This window comes from Somniosus microcephalus, unplaced genomic scaffold (genome assembly GCF_052327205.1).
Source record: "Somniosus microcephalus isolate GS21.2 unplaced genomic scaffold, FLI_Smic_1.0 unresolved_chr2, whole genome shotgun sequence".
Taxonomy (NCBI): domain Eukaryota; kingdom Metazoa; phylum Chordata; class Chondrichthyes; order Squaliformes; family Somniosidae; genus Somniosus; species Somniosus microcephalus.
Window position 1 is genome coordinate 81,638,052 of NW_028225180.1, and position 17,662 is coordinate 81,655,713.

General features: G+C 51.2%; 1 protein-coding gene across 1 annotated transcript in view; it reads left to right on the forward strand.

Moving 5' to 3' along the window:
* LOC147092900 (EH domain-containing protein 1) overlaps positions 1-14,998 on the forward strand; it is a 56,300-nt gene extending 41,302 nt beyond the window's left edge. The window contains exons 3-5 of the mRNA XM_085976196.1: positions 293-705; positions 5,889-6,053; positions 12,389-14,998. Coding sequence (XP_085832322.1) covers positions 293-705; positions 5,889-6,053; positions 12,389-12,913 — 1,103 coding nt within the window. The 3' untranslated portion in view covers positions 12,914-14,998. The remainder of the gene's footprint in view (positions 1-292; positions 706-5,888; positions 6,054-12,388) is intronic.
* The last annotated feature ends 2,664 nt before the right edge of the window (positions 14,999-17,662 follow it).

The following is a 17,662-nucleotide window of genomic DNA, read 5'->3' on the forward strand; positions in this document are numbered from 1 at the left end:
AAGTTCCGATTTCCCGTGCATACACGAAACCGGCACTTTCGTTGGGCCTACGGGTGCGTACTCGCGCATTGGGAACTGAATTTCTGGGCCATTATGTATTTCTGTGGGAAACTCTTCACCACAGTGAGGGATGTTGGTGCTGGGAACGCAACCCTCTTTTTTCCACCCAGTTCAGCCTTAACCGCTCCCAGCAGCTGAACAGCGTCCCCAGCAAGAGGATTAGCCCGGTGAGCGTTGTGGACAGCGGGAGTCTCCGAGCGCTCAGGGTAACCCAAGCGTGCATTTCTTTCAGGTTACGACTTTGCCGCGGTGCTGGAGTGGTTTGCGGAGCGGGTCGATCGCATCATCCTGCTGTTTGACGCCCACAAGCTGGACATCTCCGACGAGTTCTCCGAGGTCATCAAAGCCATGAAGAACCACGAGGACAAGATTCGGGTGGTGCTGAACAAGGCCGACCAGATCCACACGCAGCAGCTGATGCGGGTGTACGGGGCCCTCATGTGGTCGCTGGGCAAGATCATCAACACCCCCGAGGTGATTCGGGTTTACATCGGCTCCTTCTGGTCCCAGCCCCTCCTCATCGCCGAGAACCGGAAGCTCTTTGAGGCAGAGGAGCAGGACTTGTTCAAAGACATCCAGAGCCTGCCGAGGAACGCCGCCCTGAGGAAACTGAATGACCTCATCAAGAGAGCGCGGCTGGCTAAGGTAGGCGGCGGCCTGAGGGCCGGTCTGGTCTGGTTGCCTGACTCAAACCTTCTCCAAACTGAGATGAGCTTGTGTTGGTCAGAAGCAGGGGGATGCACAGTCACACACTTGTGTATTGTCTGCGCCGTATCTCAATTTAAAAAGTACAAGTTGCAGCCTCTTCCTCTGAAATAACAATAGAAAATGCTGGAAAAACTCAGCAAGCCAGGCAACATCTGTGGAGAGAGAAACAGTCAACATTTTGGGTCGAAACCCTTTGTCAAGACTGGAAAAGCACAGGAAATGAAATAGATTGAAAGGCTGGGCCGGGAGAGAACAAAAGAGAAGTGAAGAGTCATTAAGAGGTATTCAAGACGAGGTGGTGATAGGACTAGTGGAGACAAGACGGCTCTAGATTAGGCGTGAAATGTTCTGGCAGAATGGGAGACAGCTGCCATGTGGGAGAGAGAAAAAGGGGGGGAGGGCCAAAACAAAGGTGTGGATAAAAAAATAAGTGAAAATGTAATGTCTCCCATTCTGCCAGTGCATTTCACACCTAATCTAGAGCCGTCTTTTGTCCCCACTAGTCCCATCACCATCTCGTCTCGTTTTGAATACCTCTTAATGTCTCTTGTTCTCTCCCAGCCTGGCCTTTCAATCTATTTCATTTCCTGTGCTTTTCCAGTCTTGACGAAGGGTTAGACCCGAAACAGTCAACGTTTCTCTCCACGGATGTTGCCTGGCCTGCTGAGTTTTTCCAGCATCTGCAGTATTTTGCTATTGGCCTCTTCCTCTGCCTGCGTTTCCCTCAGCATGTGATTTGCATCACTAGTTGTTGCAGTGTGACTTCTCGAATTGTCCACCTCTTACAAGAAATGTTGCGACACATTTCCTGAAATGTGAGTTACAGGAACTTGCAACGCTAGAATTTCAGGCAGGAGAGTGTTTAGGCAACACTTCTACACGTACACGGGGCGGTAGAAGTTTGGAACTCTCTTCCGTAAGCGATGCTAGATCAATTAATTTTTAAATCTGAGATTGATGGCTTTTTGTTGACCAGAGTGACGTGGGCCAAAGGCAGGGAGATGGAGTGAGGTCGCAGATCAGCCATGATCTCATCGAATGGTGGAACAGGCTCGAGGGGCCGAGTGTTCCTGTGCCTGTGTTCCACCTGTGGTCAGAAGCTGGCCAAAGTCGCATGGCTTCTGGTCCAGAGCAGTGTGTTTTCGGTTCACTCTCTGGTACCTCACCCGAGAGCTCATTCACACGAGTCTAGATATTTAGCACGCAAGCATCGCTCCCAACCCTATTCTCGCACGACAGACATTTCTGCAACGCCTTTCACGACCTCCAGACATCCCAAAACGTTTTACAGCCAATGGAGTGCTTTTGAAGAGTAGTCACTGTTGTAATATAAGAAACGCAGCAGCCAATTTGCACACAGCAAGATCCCACAAACAGCAATGTGATAATGGCCAGATAATCAATTTTTAAAATATTTTTTACTTATGTTGGTTGTGGGATAAATATTGGCCCCAGGATACCGGGGAGAACGCCCCTGCTCTTCCAATCGTGCCAGGGGATCTTTAACGTCCACCTGAGAGCAGACGGGGCTTCGGTTTAATGTCCCATTCGAAAGCCGCCCCCCTCCGCCAGTGCGGCGCTCCCTCGGCACCGCCCCCCTCCGCCAGTGCGGCGCTCCCTCGGCACCGCCCCCTCCGACAGGGCGGCGCTCCCTCGGCGCCGCCCCCCTCCGGCAGTGCAGCGCTCCCTCGGCACCGCCCCCCTCCGACAGGGCGGCGCTCCCTCGGCACCGCCCCCCTCCGACAGGGCGGCGCTCCCTCGGCACCGCCCCCCTCCGACAGGGCGGCGCTCCCTCGGCACCGCACTGGGAGTGTCGGCCTAGATTTTTATGCTGAAGTCTCGAGTGGGGCTTGAACCCACGACCTAACTCCAGTGAGCGAGTGAGTGCTACCCACTGAGCCACGGCTGACTCTGGTTTCAATAAGTGGCTCTTCTGGAGCGCTGCGTGTGGCAGAGTAACCCACATCGAATCCATTCTGTACTAGGCCAGGTCCTGACTGGAAGAGTTCCATTTATAATGTACTGAGCACAATATAATTCAGCCAAGGAACATGACTGACCGCACTGTACTGAATCGACAGGAGGGTGCTCGCTCCACCCTATAGTTAGTGACGGAGCTAGAAAAGTAGCCCTTGAACTGTGCTCAGACAGTAGGACGGGGTCAGAGTGGGGCAAAGGGTAATTGAAGACCTACTGATCGACTCGAATTGGGGGGGAAAAACCCTGGAATCGCTCGAGACTGGGGACTGTTCTTTCTGCGTGCCTGAGTTTAAATGTGTTCCTGTCCTGTATCCATCGTGTGGCCTTGTGATTTGTGGAGCTGCTGCTGGGGACCAAGTTGGGGCGGACTGCGCATTCCTAACCGCTTCAGTCTGCTGTATATGGTGTGGGCTTGGCCCCGAGTGTGGGAACCAGTCCTGCCCTTGGTTTCTCCTGTGGCTGACTGCTGCATCACCCATGGGAAAAGCTGTGCAGCTGAAACCCGATCCCGTACAGCCGGTCCAGCGTGACGTCCTGCTGGATTTCCCTGCTCGACTAGCTCCTGCACATCACCACCCGCCCAGGGTTGAACCGGGGCGGTAGCCTTGTTAGCAGTGGCACAGTTGGTAGCACCCTCGCCTCGGAGTCAGAAGGTTGTGGGGTCGAGTCCCCACTCCAGAAACTCGAGCGCAAAAATCTAAACTGACACTCCTAGTGCAGTACTGAGGGAGCGCTAGTTTGCTGATACAAAGTTGGGTGGGGATGTAAGTTGTGAGGAGGATGCAAGGAGGCTTCAAGGGGATATAGACAAGCTAAGTGAGTGGGCAAGAGCATTGGCAAATGGAATATAATGTGGAGAAATGTGAAGTTATCCACTAGTAGGAAAAATAGAAAGGCAGAGTATTTTTTAAATGGTGAGAGGTTGGGAAATGTTGGTGTTCAGAGGGACCTGGGTGTCCTTGTACACAAATCACAAAGTTAACATGTAGGTACAGCAAGCGATTAGGAAAGCAAATGGTATGTTGGCCTTTATTACAAGAGGATTTGAGTATAAGAGTAAAGACGTCTTACTGCAATTATATAGGGCCCTGGTGAGACCACACCTGGAGTATTGTGCACAGTTTTGGTCTCCTTACCTAAGGAAGGATATACTTGCCATAGAGGGAGTGCAACGAAGGTTCACCAGACTGGTTCCTGGGATGGGGGGATTGTCCTATGAGGAGAGATTGAGTAGACTAGGCCGATATTCTCTAGAGTTTAGAAGAATGAGAGGTGATCTCATTCAAACATACAACATTCTTACAGGGCTTGACAGGGTAGATGCAGGGAGGATGTTTCCCCCTGGCTGGAGAGTCTAGAACCAGGGGTCACAGTCTCAGAATAAGGGGTCGGCCATTTAGGACTGAGATGAGGAGGAATTTCTTCACTCAGAGGGTGGTGAATCTTTGGAATTCTCTCCCCCCAGAGGGCTGTGGAGGCTCAGTCGTTGAGTATATTTTTGAATATTAAGGGAATCAAGGGATATGGGGATCGGGTGGGAAAGTGGAGATGAGGTAGAAGATCAGCCATGATCTTATTGAATGGGGGAGCAGGCTTGAGGGGCCGAATGGCTGACTCCTCCTATTGTTCTTATAACACAGATGATCTGGTCATTATCACATTGCTGTTTGTGGGAGCTTGCTGTGTGCAAACTGGCTGATGCGTTTCCTACATTACAACAGTGACCACCCTTCATACAACAGTGACCACCCTTCAAAAAACAAGTACTTCATTGGCTGTAAAGCGCTTTGGGATGTCTGGTGGCTACAGAAATGCCAGTCTTTTTATCTTGTCTGTTAGTGAGCCAAGGGCACCCCTTCTCTTCCCTCACTCCCAGGACCTCCCACCCACCTGTTCGAAGCACTGTTTTGCTGTGGGTTTTGAATTCCTTTAGCTGAAGATTTCTGCAGCTCGTGCAGTGAATCCTGGAGTGAACGGAATACTTCACCTGCAGCAGCGCAGCCTGCTTGGTCCTGGCTCATACCGCTACTGGTACCTAGCCTGGGGTTTTATCTCAGCACTTTCTTTCCCAAAGTCGTCCTCCTAACTCTGTTTATAAAACCCAAGCATGATGTCCCACAAGAATAACACACATTTATACAGCGCCTTTACTGCATTGAAACCTCCCCAAGGTTACCAGACACAACGCAACACCGAGCCACAAGGACATATTAGGAGCAGTGACCAAAAGCTTGGTCAGAGGTAGGTTTCCAGGAGCGCCTCGAAGGAAGATCGAGGCTTAGGGAGGGAATTCCAGAGCTTAGGGCCCAGGCAGCTGAAGGCACGGCTGCCGATGGTGGAGCGATGGGAATTAGGGATGCTCAAGAAGACAGAATTGGAAAAGTGCAGAGATCGGCGCGGGTGTAGGATTGGGTGGGGGGTGGCCAATGTAGGTCAGCGAGCACGGGGAGGTGGGCGAGCGGGACTCGGTGCGAGTTAGGACACAGGCAACCGAGTTTTGGATGAACTCAAGTTTACGGATGGTGCAAGGTGGCTGGCCAGCCAGGAGTGCGCTGGAATAGTTGAATCAAGAGTAAACTAAAGCACGAATGAGGGTTTCAGCAGCCGATGAGCTGAGACAAAATGGGTAGTGAGATAGTAAAGCACTCTCCACACTGTCCCATCAAACACTCCCAGGGCAGGTACAGCACGGGTTAGATACAGAGTAAAGCTCCCTCTCCACTGTCCCATCAAACACTCCCAGGGCAGGTACAGCACGGGTTAGATACAGAGTAAAGCTCCCTCTACACTGTCCCATCAAACACTCCCAGGGCAGGTTAGATAGAGTAAAGCTCCCTCTGCTGCCCAGCCTCTGAAGTGCACCCCTCATTCTACCAGCCTTAACTCTTCCAACCACCCCCTCTTGCCTGATGACCAGTTTACTCCTGAATGATATTTGTGCTAGCAAATGGTTTCGGGCTGTCTCTCTGTCTGCAGTCAGCCTGGCTTTCACCCCCATTGGTGTTTAGCTGCTTTTGTCCTTGATATTTGATGAAAGGTTGTCTAGCCCATGGAGCACCCGGTCCCCGTGGATCGAGCTTGTTTGACAGGCCGCACGGTTACCCCTCAGCCGCCTGTCACCTGTGTATCTTGTTCCCCAGGTACACGCGTACATCATCTCTTCTCTGAAGAAGGAGATGCCGACTGTCTTCGGCAAGGAGAATAAAAAGAAGGAACTCATCAACAGCCTGGGAGACATTTACCAGAAACTCGAGCGGGAGTACCAGATCTCGCCTGGAGACTTTCCCAGCCTGAAAAAGATGCAGGTATGTCGTGGGCCGTGCGGAGGGTTGGCGCGGAGGTTTCCCCCCCGCCGCCCCCCCCCCCCCCCCCCCCCCCTCCGCTTCCTTCCCTGAAGGCACTGCCACTTGGAAGTATATGTTTCACCTGTATTCACTGGACTGACTCCTAGGATGGGGAGGTGGGGAATTGTCCTATGAGATTGAGTAGACTCGGCCCACATTCATAACATAAGAGCAGGTCATTCGGCCCTTCGAGCCTGCTCCGCCATTCAATGAGATCATGGCTGATCTTCTGCCTCAACTCCATTCACCGGCCCTATCGCCATATCCCTTGATGCTCTTACTAGTCAGAAATCTATTGACTTCTGTTTTGAATATACCCAATGTCTGATCTATACTTGCCACAAAGGGAGTGCAATGAAGGTTCACGAGATTGATTCCTGGGATGGCGGGACTGTCGTACGAGAAGAGATTGAGTAAACTAGGCCTGTATTCCCTTGAATTCAGAAGAATTAGAGGGGATCTCACTGAAGCATACAAAATTATTACAGGGCTTGATAGGGTGCATGCTGGGAGAATGTTTCCCTCGGCTGGGGAGTCTAGAACCAGGGGCCACAGCCTTGGGATAAAGGGTAGGCCATTCAGGACTGATGAGGAGGAATTTCTTCAGAGGGTGGTGAATCTTTGGAATTTTCTACCCCAGAGGGCTGTGGAGGCTCAGTCATTGGGTATATTTAAAACGCAAGTTCTAGAGTTTAGAAGAATGAGGTGATCTCAAATATATAAAATTCAAACGGGGATTGACGGGATCGATGCTGGGAGGTTGTTTCCCCCTGGGCTGGAGAGTCTCGAACTAGGGGCCACAGCCTCAGGATAAAGGGTAGGCCATTCAGGACTGAGATGAGGAGGAATTTCTTCACGCACACGGTGGTGAATCTTTGGAATTTTCTACCCCAGAGGGCTGTGGAGGCTCAGTCATTGAGTATATTCAAGGCTGAGATTGACTGATACCTGGGATGGCAGGAATGACGTATGAGGAGAGATTGGATTGATTGGGCTTATATTCGCTGGAGTTTAGAAGAATGAGAGGGGATCTCATTGAAACTTATCAAATTCTAACAGGACTAGACAAACTAGATGCAGGAAGGATGTTCCCGATGGTCGGGGAGTCCAGAACCAGGGGTCACAGTCTAATGATAAGGGGTAAGCCATTTAGGACAGAGATGAGGAGGAATTTCTTCACCCAGAGAGTGGTGAACCTGTGGAATTCTCTACCACACAAGGCAGTTGAGGCCAATTCATTAAATATATTCAAGAAGGAGTTGGATATATTTCTTAAGGCTAAAGGGATCAAGGGATATGGGGAGAAGGCAGGGACAGGGTACTGAATTTGGATGATCAGCCATGATCTCATTGAATGGCGGAGCGAGCTCGAGGGGCCGAATGGCCTACTCCTATCTTCTATGTTTCTATGATAGATTTTTGGATGTCAATGGATACGGAGATGGGGCTGGCAGCTTGAGTTGAGGTGGAAGAACTTCTTGATTGGCGCAGGCTGGAAGGGCCGAGTGGCCTAATCCTGCTCCTATTTCCTGTGTTCCCACCTGTGATGCTATCTTAAAATTAGAGCTTGGCCATTTAACCGCGAAATTAGGAAGCACTTTTTCCCCCCTCCACACAAGGCTAGTGGAACTATCCCCCTCTTTCTCTTTCTTTCCCCCCCCCCCCACCCACTAAAGGCTGTGGATGCTGGGGGTCAGTTGAAGCTTCAAGACTGAGATTGTTGGGCTCCAAGGGTTAAATTACGAGGCGAGATTACACAAACTAGGGTGGTTTTCCTGGAACTTAGAAGTCAAGGGGTGATTTGATCAAAGTTTAAGATATTAAGGGGAACTGAGGGATGTGGATTCTTAGGACTAGGGGACATAGTGTAAAAATCAGGAGTGAAGTTTGGAAACTTCTACAAGCAAAGGATGGTAGAAGTTTGGAACTCTGTTTGCAAATGGCAACTGATGCTAGATTAATTAATTTAAAATCTGAGATTGATAGATTTCTGGTAACCAAAGGTCGACTCAGGAACTGGCCCTTTTTAGATTGGAAACTTGCGCATGTCACTCTGCTTTTTAAGAATGCCGGGGGGGGGGGGGGAAACCAGGGAATTATAGACCAGTTAGCCTAACATCTTGTCGGGGAATTGCTAGATTGCTTAATCCCTAATTAAGGATAGGGTGACTGAAGCCCGTACAAATTCAGTTGATCAGACAGCCAGCATGGATTTGTGAAAGGTCAGTCACGCCTGACGAGCCTGATTGAATTTTTTGAAGAGGTGACTAAAGTAGTGGACAGGGGAAATGTCCATGGATGTTATTTATATGGACTTCCAGAAGGCATTTGATAGTCCCTCTCGAGACTTATCTAAGGTAGAAGCCCATGGAATCGAGGGCAAATTATTGCCCTGGTTAGGAAATTGGCTGAGCGGCAGGAGACAGTAGGGATAATGGGTAGGCACTCATTGTCAGGGTGTGACTCGTGTCCCACAGGGATCTGTGTTGGGGCCTCAACTATTCACTAAACAACTTGGATGATGGCATAGAAAGTCATATATCCAAATTTGCAGATGACGCAAAGATGGGCAGCATTGTAGGCAGTGTAGATGGAAGCATAAAATTAGAGATATTAATAGATTAAATGAATGGGCAAAATTGTGGCAAGTGTGAGGTCATCCACTTTAGGGTACTTTCTAAATGGTGAAAGGCTAAAAACAGTGGAGGTCCAAAGAGACTTTGGGGGGGTGGTCCAGGTACATAGATCATTAAAATGTCATGAACAGGTACAGAAAATAATCAAAGGCTAATGGAATGCCGGCCTTTATATCTGGAGGACTAGAATCCAAGGGGGTAGAAGTCATGCTGCAGCTGTACAAAGCCCTGGTTAGACCACACCTGGAGCACTGGGAGCAGTTCTGGGCCCCACACCTTGGGAAGGATATATTGGCCTTGGAGGGAGTGCAGCGTAGGTTTACCAGAATGATACCCGGACTTCAAGGGTTAAGTTACGAGGAGAGATTACACAAATTAGGGTTGTATTCCATGGAATTTAGAAGGTTAAGCGGTGATCTGATCGAAGTTTAAGATATTAAGGGGAACTGCTAGGGAGGAGAGAGAGAAACTATTTCCGCTGGTTGGGGAGTCTAGGACTAGGGGGGGCAGAGTCTAAAAATTAGAGCCAGACCTTTCAGGAGTGAAGTTAGGAAACACTTCTACACACAAAGGGTGGTAGAAGTTTGGAACTCTCTTCCGCAAACAGCAATTAATGCTTGATCAATTGTTAATTTTAAATCTGAGATTGATAGCTTTTTGTTAACCAAAGTTATTAAGGGATATGGGGCAAAGGCAGGTGGATGGAGTTAGGTCGCAGATCAGCCATGATCTCATCGAATGGCGGAACAGGCTAGAGGGGCTGAATGGCCTCCTCCTGTTCCTTTTTTTGCTTGGGTGGGGGGGGGAGGGGATATGGAGTGGTGATGCAAGTCAGCCATGATCTGATTGAAGAGTAGGTTTGAGAGCTGACTGGGCTCTTCCTCCTCCTCTTTTTCCCCCCCCCTTCTTCCCCTCCTCTTCCCCCCCCCCCCCCCCCCTCCTCTTCCCTCCCCCCCCCCCCCCCCCCCCATCTCTCCTCTTCCTCTCCTCCTTTCCCTCCCTCCCTCCCTCCCTCCCTCCCTCCCTCCCTCTCCTCTTCCTCCCTCCCCCCCCTCTCCTCTTCCTCCCCCCCCCCCCCCCCCCCTTTCCCGGTGGGTTTGGGTTGTGACTCCCAGTGACCTGGTCCAGCTGCACAAACCAGCAAGGTCTGGAACACTGCCAAACAATTGCAGCCACATCATTTCTCCACCACAGAGCAGTTCCAGCTTCCTCTGTGATTCTTGGCAGATCAAAATGGCCCCCTTCCTGGTGCTGTGGGACACTGCTCTCCCTTTCCAGAGGATGTCATTGAATTTAATAGAATTTTTTTTTAAATCATGCTTTCAACTTTTGGGGTGGAAATTTAAAAAAAGAAAAAATGGGTCTCTGTGAAGAGACTGGAAAAGCTGGGGTTGCCGTGGAGCCGAGAGAGTTAATGGGCAATTGAAGAGAGGTTCCAAATGATGAAGGGGTTTTGATGCAAGTAGATGGGGAGAAACTGCGTTTGTGGCAGGAGGGTCGTTAACCAGAGGACAGATTTAAAGTAATTGGCAAAAAAGCCGGTGGGGGGGGGGGATAATTTTTTATTTTACGCAGCGAATAACGATCTGGATCGCGCTGCCTGAAAGGACGGTGGGAGCAGATTCAATAGTAACTTTCAAAAGGGATTTGAATAAATACTTGAAACGGAACGATTTGCAGAGCTATAGGGAAAGAGCAGGGGGGAGTGGGACTAATTGGAGAGCTCTTTCAAAGAGCCGGCACAGGCACGATGGGCCGAATGGCCTCCTCCTGTACTGCGTCATTCTATGATTCCGATCTGCTTTGGGGTTTTTCTTGAGCATTGCTGCAGTACTTTGCAGCAGCTCTCGTGGTTTTTGTAGCATTGAGGCGAACTCTGAAGCGCCTTCCTTCCAGAAATAAAATGCTATTTTTAATTCTCGTTAAGCTGACGCGTGGGAGCTGCTGCTGCTCTTTGTGGCGGACTGCTGCATGCTGTAGTTCGATTAACCTGTTCCTTCCCCCACACCACCCCCCCCCCCCCCCCCCCAAAACCCCACACCTCTCCACCCTCAATGGGATGCATGTTGCATGGACTGTGCCCACACCCCCGCACCCCAACCCCCAAGTGGCCATTCTGCATGTAAGTGCAGTGGTTGTCAGCAGCACTGGGGTGCTGCTGGGGCTGTGCTTGGTGCACTGGGACTGTGCTGCTGGGGCTGTGCTGCTGGGGCTGTGCTTGGTGTACTGGGGCTGTTGGTGCACTGGGACTGTGCTGCTGGGGCTGTGCTTGGTGTACTGGGGCTGTTGGTGCACTGGGACTGTGCTGCTGGGGCTGTGCTTGGTGTACTGGGGCTGTTGGTGCACTGGGACTGTGCTGCTGGGGCTGTGCTTGGTGTACTGGGACTGCTGCTGGGGCTGTGCTTGGTGCACTGGGACTGTGCTGCTGGGGCTGTGCTTGGTGTACTGGGGCTGTTGGTGCACTGGGACTGCTGCTGGGGCTGTGCTTGGTGTACTGGGGCTGCTGCTGGGGCTGTGCTTGGTGCACTGGGACTGTGCTGCTGGGGCTGTGCTGCTGGGGCTGTGCTTGGTGCACTGGGACTGTGCTGCTGGACAGGGTTGCATTGGGCCACTGCTGGACTGGTTATTCCTACATGTATCAGCAATACCCACAGCTTATTCTACACTCTGCAGGACTGCGCGTGGCTTGTTGCTTTATAGGAACAGGAGGAGACCATTCAGCCCCTCGAGCCTGTTGCTCCATTCAGTGAGATCATGGCAGATCTGTGACCTAACTCCATCTACCCACCTTTGGTTAACAAAAATCTATCAATCTCAGATTTTAAATTAACAATTGATCTAGCATCAATTGCTGTTCTGCAGAAGAGTTTCAAACTTTTACCACCCTTTGTGTAGAAGTGTTTCCTAATTTCACTCCTGTAAAAGTCTGGCTCTAATTTTTAGACTCTGCCCCCAAGTCCTAGAATCCCCAACCAGCGGAAATAGTTTCTCTTGATCTAGCTGTTTCCCCCTTAATACCTTAAACTTCAATCAAATCACCCCATAACCTTCTAAATTCCAGCTCTTGCCCTTCCAACAAGCAAGTGTGTGTGTGTGTGAAGCCTCCCTTTGCTTTCCCCCCTTCTGCTCACTTGCTCACTCCTTCCATTCCCCCCCACCCCCACTACCAGTGGCTGCAATCGAGAGCCTCAGCAGTGCTTCACTTGCCAAGAGGTGTGATGTTGAGTGCTGTGCGTGAGGAGCGGAATTTAAAACACAAGATTCTGAGGGGGATTGACAGGGTAGATGCTGAGGTTGCTTCCCCCTGGCTGGGGAGTCTAGAACCAGGGGGCACAGTCTCAGGATAAGGGGTCGGCCATTTAGGACTGAGATGAGGAGGAATTTCTTCACTCGGAGGGTGGTGAATCTTTGGAATTCTCTGCCCCAGAGGGCTGTGGAGGCTCAGTCGTTGAGTATATTTTAAGGCTGAGATCGATAGATTTTTGGACTCTAGGGGAATCGAGGGATATGGGGATCGGGTGGGAAAGTGGAGTTGAGGTTGATCAGCCATGATCTTATTGAATGGCTGAGCAGGTTCAAGGGGCCGAATGGCCGACTCCTGCTCCTACTTCTTGGGTTCTTGAGTCACATCCGAGTGTTGTTCACATCCCTTTTTCTTAGGATCACTTGCAGACGATGGATTTCAACAAGTTCCAGAGCCTGAAGCCCAAACTGCTGGACATGGTGGACGACATGTTGGCCAACGACATTGCCCGGCTGATGACCATGGTGAGGCAGGAGGAGGCCCTGATGCCCAAGCAGATTGTCCACGGCGGCGCCTTCGAGGGCACCATGAACGGGCCCTTCGGCGCCGGCTACGGCGAGGGGGCCGGCGAGGGCATCGACGAGATCGAGTGGGTGGTGGCCAAGGACAAGCCCATGTACGATGAGATCTTCTACACCCTGTCGCCGGTGAACGGCAAGGTCACCGGGGCCAGCGCCAAGAAGGAGATGGTGAAGTCCAAGCTGCCCAACACGGTGCTGGGCAAAATCTGGAAGCTGGCGGACGTGGACAAGGACGGCATGCTGGACGACGAGGAGTTTGCCCTGGCCAACCACCTGATCAAAGTCAAGCTGGAGGGTCACGAGCTGCCCAACGAACTGCCCGATCACCTGATCCCGCCGTCCAAACGGAGACAGGAGTGACCCCTCCTCCCTGCCCCCTCCCCTCCCTCCCTGGCGTTGGTGGGCTGGTAACCAAAGGGGTCAGGATCCTCCTCGCCCGATTGAACTCCCGCTCTTTGATTTCATACTCATCGAACGCTTTAATGTATAAAACGCGCGACATGTTTTCAGCTCCACACTTTGGTGCAGACGGACCCCGGAATCCCCCTTCCAGCAGGTGTAATGCACCCCCCCCCCCCCCCCCCGGATCGTGAACGTGCCCCGGCAGGGTCAAGCAGTTGCCCCAGCGCGAGGAATTGAGTTCTGTGTATTCCAGCAGCAGAACTAAATATCGCCGCTCCAAGCCCGTCACAAGATGCACTTTTACAGCATGTCATGTAACACCCAACCTGTCTCTCTCGCGCCTGCACATCCATTCACTGGCGCACACACACACTCCCTCTCTCTGGCATGCACATTCACTGACTCGTGCGCACATCCATTCACTGGCACACGCGCGTGCACATCCATTCACTGGCTCTTTTCTCTCGCTCGCTCTGGCTCGCACGTTCACTGGGGCGCGCTCTCGCACATTCAGACACGCGCTCTCGCACATTCACTGGGGCACTCATTCACTGACATGTGCTCTCTGGCCCATTTGCTGACGTGATCTCTCTCGCACATTCACTGACACCTGCAGCAGCCTGAGCGAATCCAGCCATCCAAACACAGCTGCCCACTGTGATCCTCAAAGATGTGGGACATGGCGCCAGAGGGAAGGCACCTCCTCTCGCACCCCTGTGCACGCCACTCCTAATGTCCTTTTTTAAAAAAAAATTAAAATAAAATATATATATATATATCCCAATGCAACTATGAAGGGGTGCGAGTGGGTTGAATGAGGGGCAGGGGCCTCTTTCCCTGGTGGGTGTTTTTAAAATTGCCAAACCTGTGGTTTTGGGAGCTTTTAGATTTAGAATTGAGTGGTGGAGAAAAGGAATGCATTGACTTGAGCTTCTTTGGATGGCTGAATGTATCCCCGGTGGTGAGGGGTGGCAGGCGGGGTGGTCTCTTGCCCCCCCCCTGAGTCCGGATCGATTCCGGGGAGAGCAGCAGCAGCGAGATGCTTGTCCGTCGGGGTGGCCTAGCTGCGGGATGTATTTTTCTCTCCAGTTTGCTCGCTGAAGTGTGGAGCTGCCTTGCGCAAGTCTTAAAACTGTGAGCGTATCAAATCAAAGATGGCGCCGTGAGGCGCATCAGGAAGGCGCCCGCAAAATGTGCAAACTTGTGTGCGAGAGTGTACAGAGTGAATTCTGAATGTGACGATGTTCCCCCCCGAGGGATCTGTGTAATTTCCCCAGCTGGCGAGAAAGCTGCCTCAAACTGACTGACTCGCCGACGAGTTTCAGTGTGACTACCATTCGGCGCGGATGGTGGTGGTTGGCGATCGGCGCTGTGCACAGGCTTGTGTCTCGAGTGTTTTTCGAACCATGGCCAGAATTCCAGTTTTTTTCGGACTACACCCAGATGTGCCAGGTTCCCCCTTTTTCCTCTGTCCCTCTTCCTGTGTCTGTGTCTGTCTGTGTGTGTGTCTGTCTCTCTCTTTTCTCCCCCCCCCCCCCCCCCCCCCCCACTCTCCCCTTTTTAAAATTTCAGTCCTTCCCTGCTTCTAACCACCGTGTCCTCCTTCGTCTGCGTGGGCCGTTGCTAAGAGACTGAACTGATGGTCAGCCACATCCATCTGCTGTGCCCTGTTGCCCCAAGTGTGTGTGTGAGTAGTCTCCACGGTTAATACCCTGACGACAGGGCCCTCCTGCCTTGGCCGTCTCCCCCTCCCCCCCCCCCCCCCCCCCCCATGGTGCAGCGACCCTTTAGCTTTAAGATCCTGCTCGGTGAGGTAGTGTATGTGCAGACTGTGCTATCCAGAGTGTGTGTGTGAGAGAATGTGGCCCGAGAGTTGTGACTGGTGAATTGCTGTACTGTGGCGGTGCGGGCTGAAGGGACACCCCTGTCTTGTGTTGCATTGTCTGTAGCTGGTACTCGGCTGCTGTGCCGTCTCCCCCTGCCTCCCGGAGAATTGTTGGAGCTGTCTGTGTATGAATAAAGATTCCAGTTTGAAAACACACACACCACCGCATCCCGCTATCCTGTCGTTCACTGATTTGTGGCTGGCTTTCCGACGGTGCCCCCGACTGAACCCAGAGGAGTGGTGTCGATGCAGGGTTGACGCTGCTGATGGTAGGTTTGTGATCTGAGACCATGCACTGGCGGTTAGAGGCGCTGACCTTGTGCCACATGTCCGAGCTCTCTGCTGTTGCTGAATGATGGAGGCAGGTTACTGTTGAGGGGGAAGAGTAGCTCGTGAGCTAGCGCACTGGCCAGCGATGGATCCCCGAGGGAGTGCAGAGCGATGAGCTTACCACTCATTAGGGGAGGTCACTGGGCAAGGGAAGGAAGACCATGCTGGAGTAGTTCGAACAGACACAGGCCGATTCTGGACGACCGGCTCTCGCTCGGGACTTCACTGCTTTTCAGTACCTTGATCTCGACAGTCCGCTGCTCAAAGCCAGGGCCATTGCAGGCCCCAGTGACCCCTGGGGTAGGGAGAGAGGAGAATCAGCCAGGGTTCCTGCTCCTGATCACTGTCCAGTGACCCCCCCCCCCCCCCCCCAAGGTTAGGGAGAGGGGAGAATCAGCCCAGGGTTCCTGATCACTGCCCAGTGACCGCCCCCCCCCCCCCGGGGTTAGGGAGAGGGGAGAATCAGCCAGGGTTCCTGCTCCTGATCACTGCCCAGTGACCCCGGGGTTAGGGAGAGGGGAGAATCAGCCAGGGTTCCTGCTCCTGATCACTGCCCAGTGACCCCTGGGTTAGGGAGAGGGGAGAATCAGCCAGGGTTCCTGCTCCTGATCAATGCCCAGTGACCCCTGGGTTAGGGAGGCTGTGCTGTGATGTCCTCCAGTCGATTATTTAATTGAGGGGAGAGGTGTTGGGAGCACTCCAAAACTGAAATCTGATGGAGGCAGACACAGCGATACTCCTGGGAACTTCCACTACAGAAAGTATATTTTACATTGTATATTACAGCACAGAAACAGGCCATTTGGCCCAACTGCTGTGTTGGTGTTTATGTTCCACACTAACTTCCTCCCACCCCTCTTCATCTCACCCTATCAGCATAACCCTCTATTCCCTTTCTCCCTCATGTGTTTATCCAGCTTCCTCTTAAATGCATCGATACTATTCGCCTCAACCACTCCCTGTGGTAGCGAGTTCCACATTCTCACCACTCTGGGTAAAGAAGTTTCTCCTGAATTCCCTATTGGATTTATTGGTGACGATCTTATATTGACGGCGTCTAGTTCTGGTCTCCCCCACAAGTGGAAACATCGTCTCTACGTCGACCCCATCGAACCCTTTCACAATCTCAGACTTCTACATAATCTGTGTGGAGGTGGGAGACATTGGTAGGGTTCTTAATGAATATTTTGTGTCGGTTTTCACAAAGGAGCAGGGTGAAGCAGACATTGCTATCGGGGGGGGGGGGGGGAAAGAGTGTGAAATATTAGATGAAATAAACATAGTGAGAGGAAGTATTAAGGGGTTTAGCAGCTTTAAAAGTGGATATATCCCCAGGCCCGGATGAAATGTATCCCAGGCTGTTAAGCGAAGCAAAAGAGGAAATAGTGGAGGCCCTGACCATCATTTTTCAATCCTCTCTGGCTTCAGGTGGGGTGCTGGAGGACTGCGAACGTGGTACCCTTGTTTGAAAAGAATAGACCGAGTAATTACAGGCCAGTCAGCCTAACCTCGGTGGTGGGGAAAATTATTGGAAAGAATTCCAAAGGACTGGATAAATCTTCATTTAGAAAGACACGGATTAATCAAGGATAGTCAGCACTGATTTGTTGAGGGATGGTCGTGTCTAACAAACTTGATTGAATTTTTTGAGGTAACAAGGAGGGTAGATGAGGGTAGTGTGTAGTGTATATGGAATTTAGCAAGGCTTTTGATAAGGTTCCACATGGCACACTGGTAACGATGTTAAAAGCCCATGGGATTCAGGGCAAAGTGTCAAGTTGGATTCAAAACTGGCTCGGAGACAGGAAGCAGAGGGTAATGGTTGATGGGTGTTTTTGTGACTGGAAGGCTGTTTCCAGTGGGGTTCCGCAGGACTCCGTACTGGGTCCCTTGTTTTTTGTGGTATATATCAATGATCTAGACTTGAATATTGGGGGTATGATTAAGAAGTTTGCCGATGATACTAAAATCGGCTGTGTGGTTGATGCTGAAGGAAGCTATCAATAAATTGGTCAGGTGGGCAGAACAGTGGCAAATGGAATTCAATCCAGAGAAGTGTGAGGTAATGCATTTGGGGAGGGCTAACAAGGCAAGGGAATCGAGGATAAAAACAAAAGATAGGAAGGAGAAAAACAAAAGTGGCAGTCAGAGAAATCAACGGTTTAAATCAAACATGGCCACAGTAAATAATAATTCTAATAGGTCTAAGAGCGTTTATTAAAAAAAAACAAGCCTGAAGGCTTTGTCTTAATGCGAGGAGCATTTGGAATAAGGTGGATGAATTAGCTGCACAGAGGTAAACGAATATGATTTGATTGGGATTACGGAAACATGGCTCCAGGGTGGCCAAGGCTGGGAACTCAACAGCCAGGGGTATTCAATATTCAGGAAAGATGGGCAAAAAGGAAAGGGAGGTGGGGTAGCATTGCTAGTTAAAGAAGGGATTAACACAATTGTAAGGAAGGATATTAGCTCTGATGATGTGGAATCTG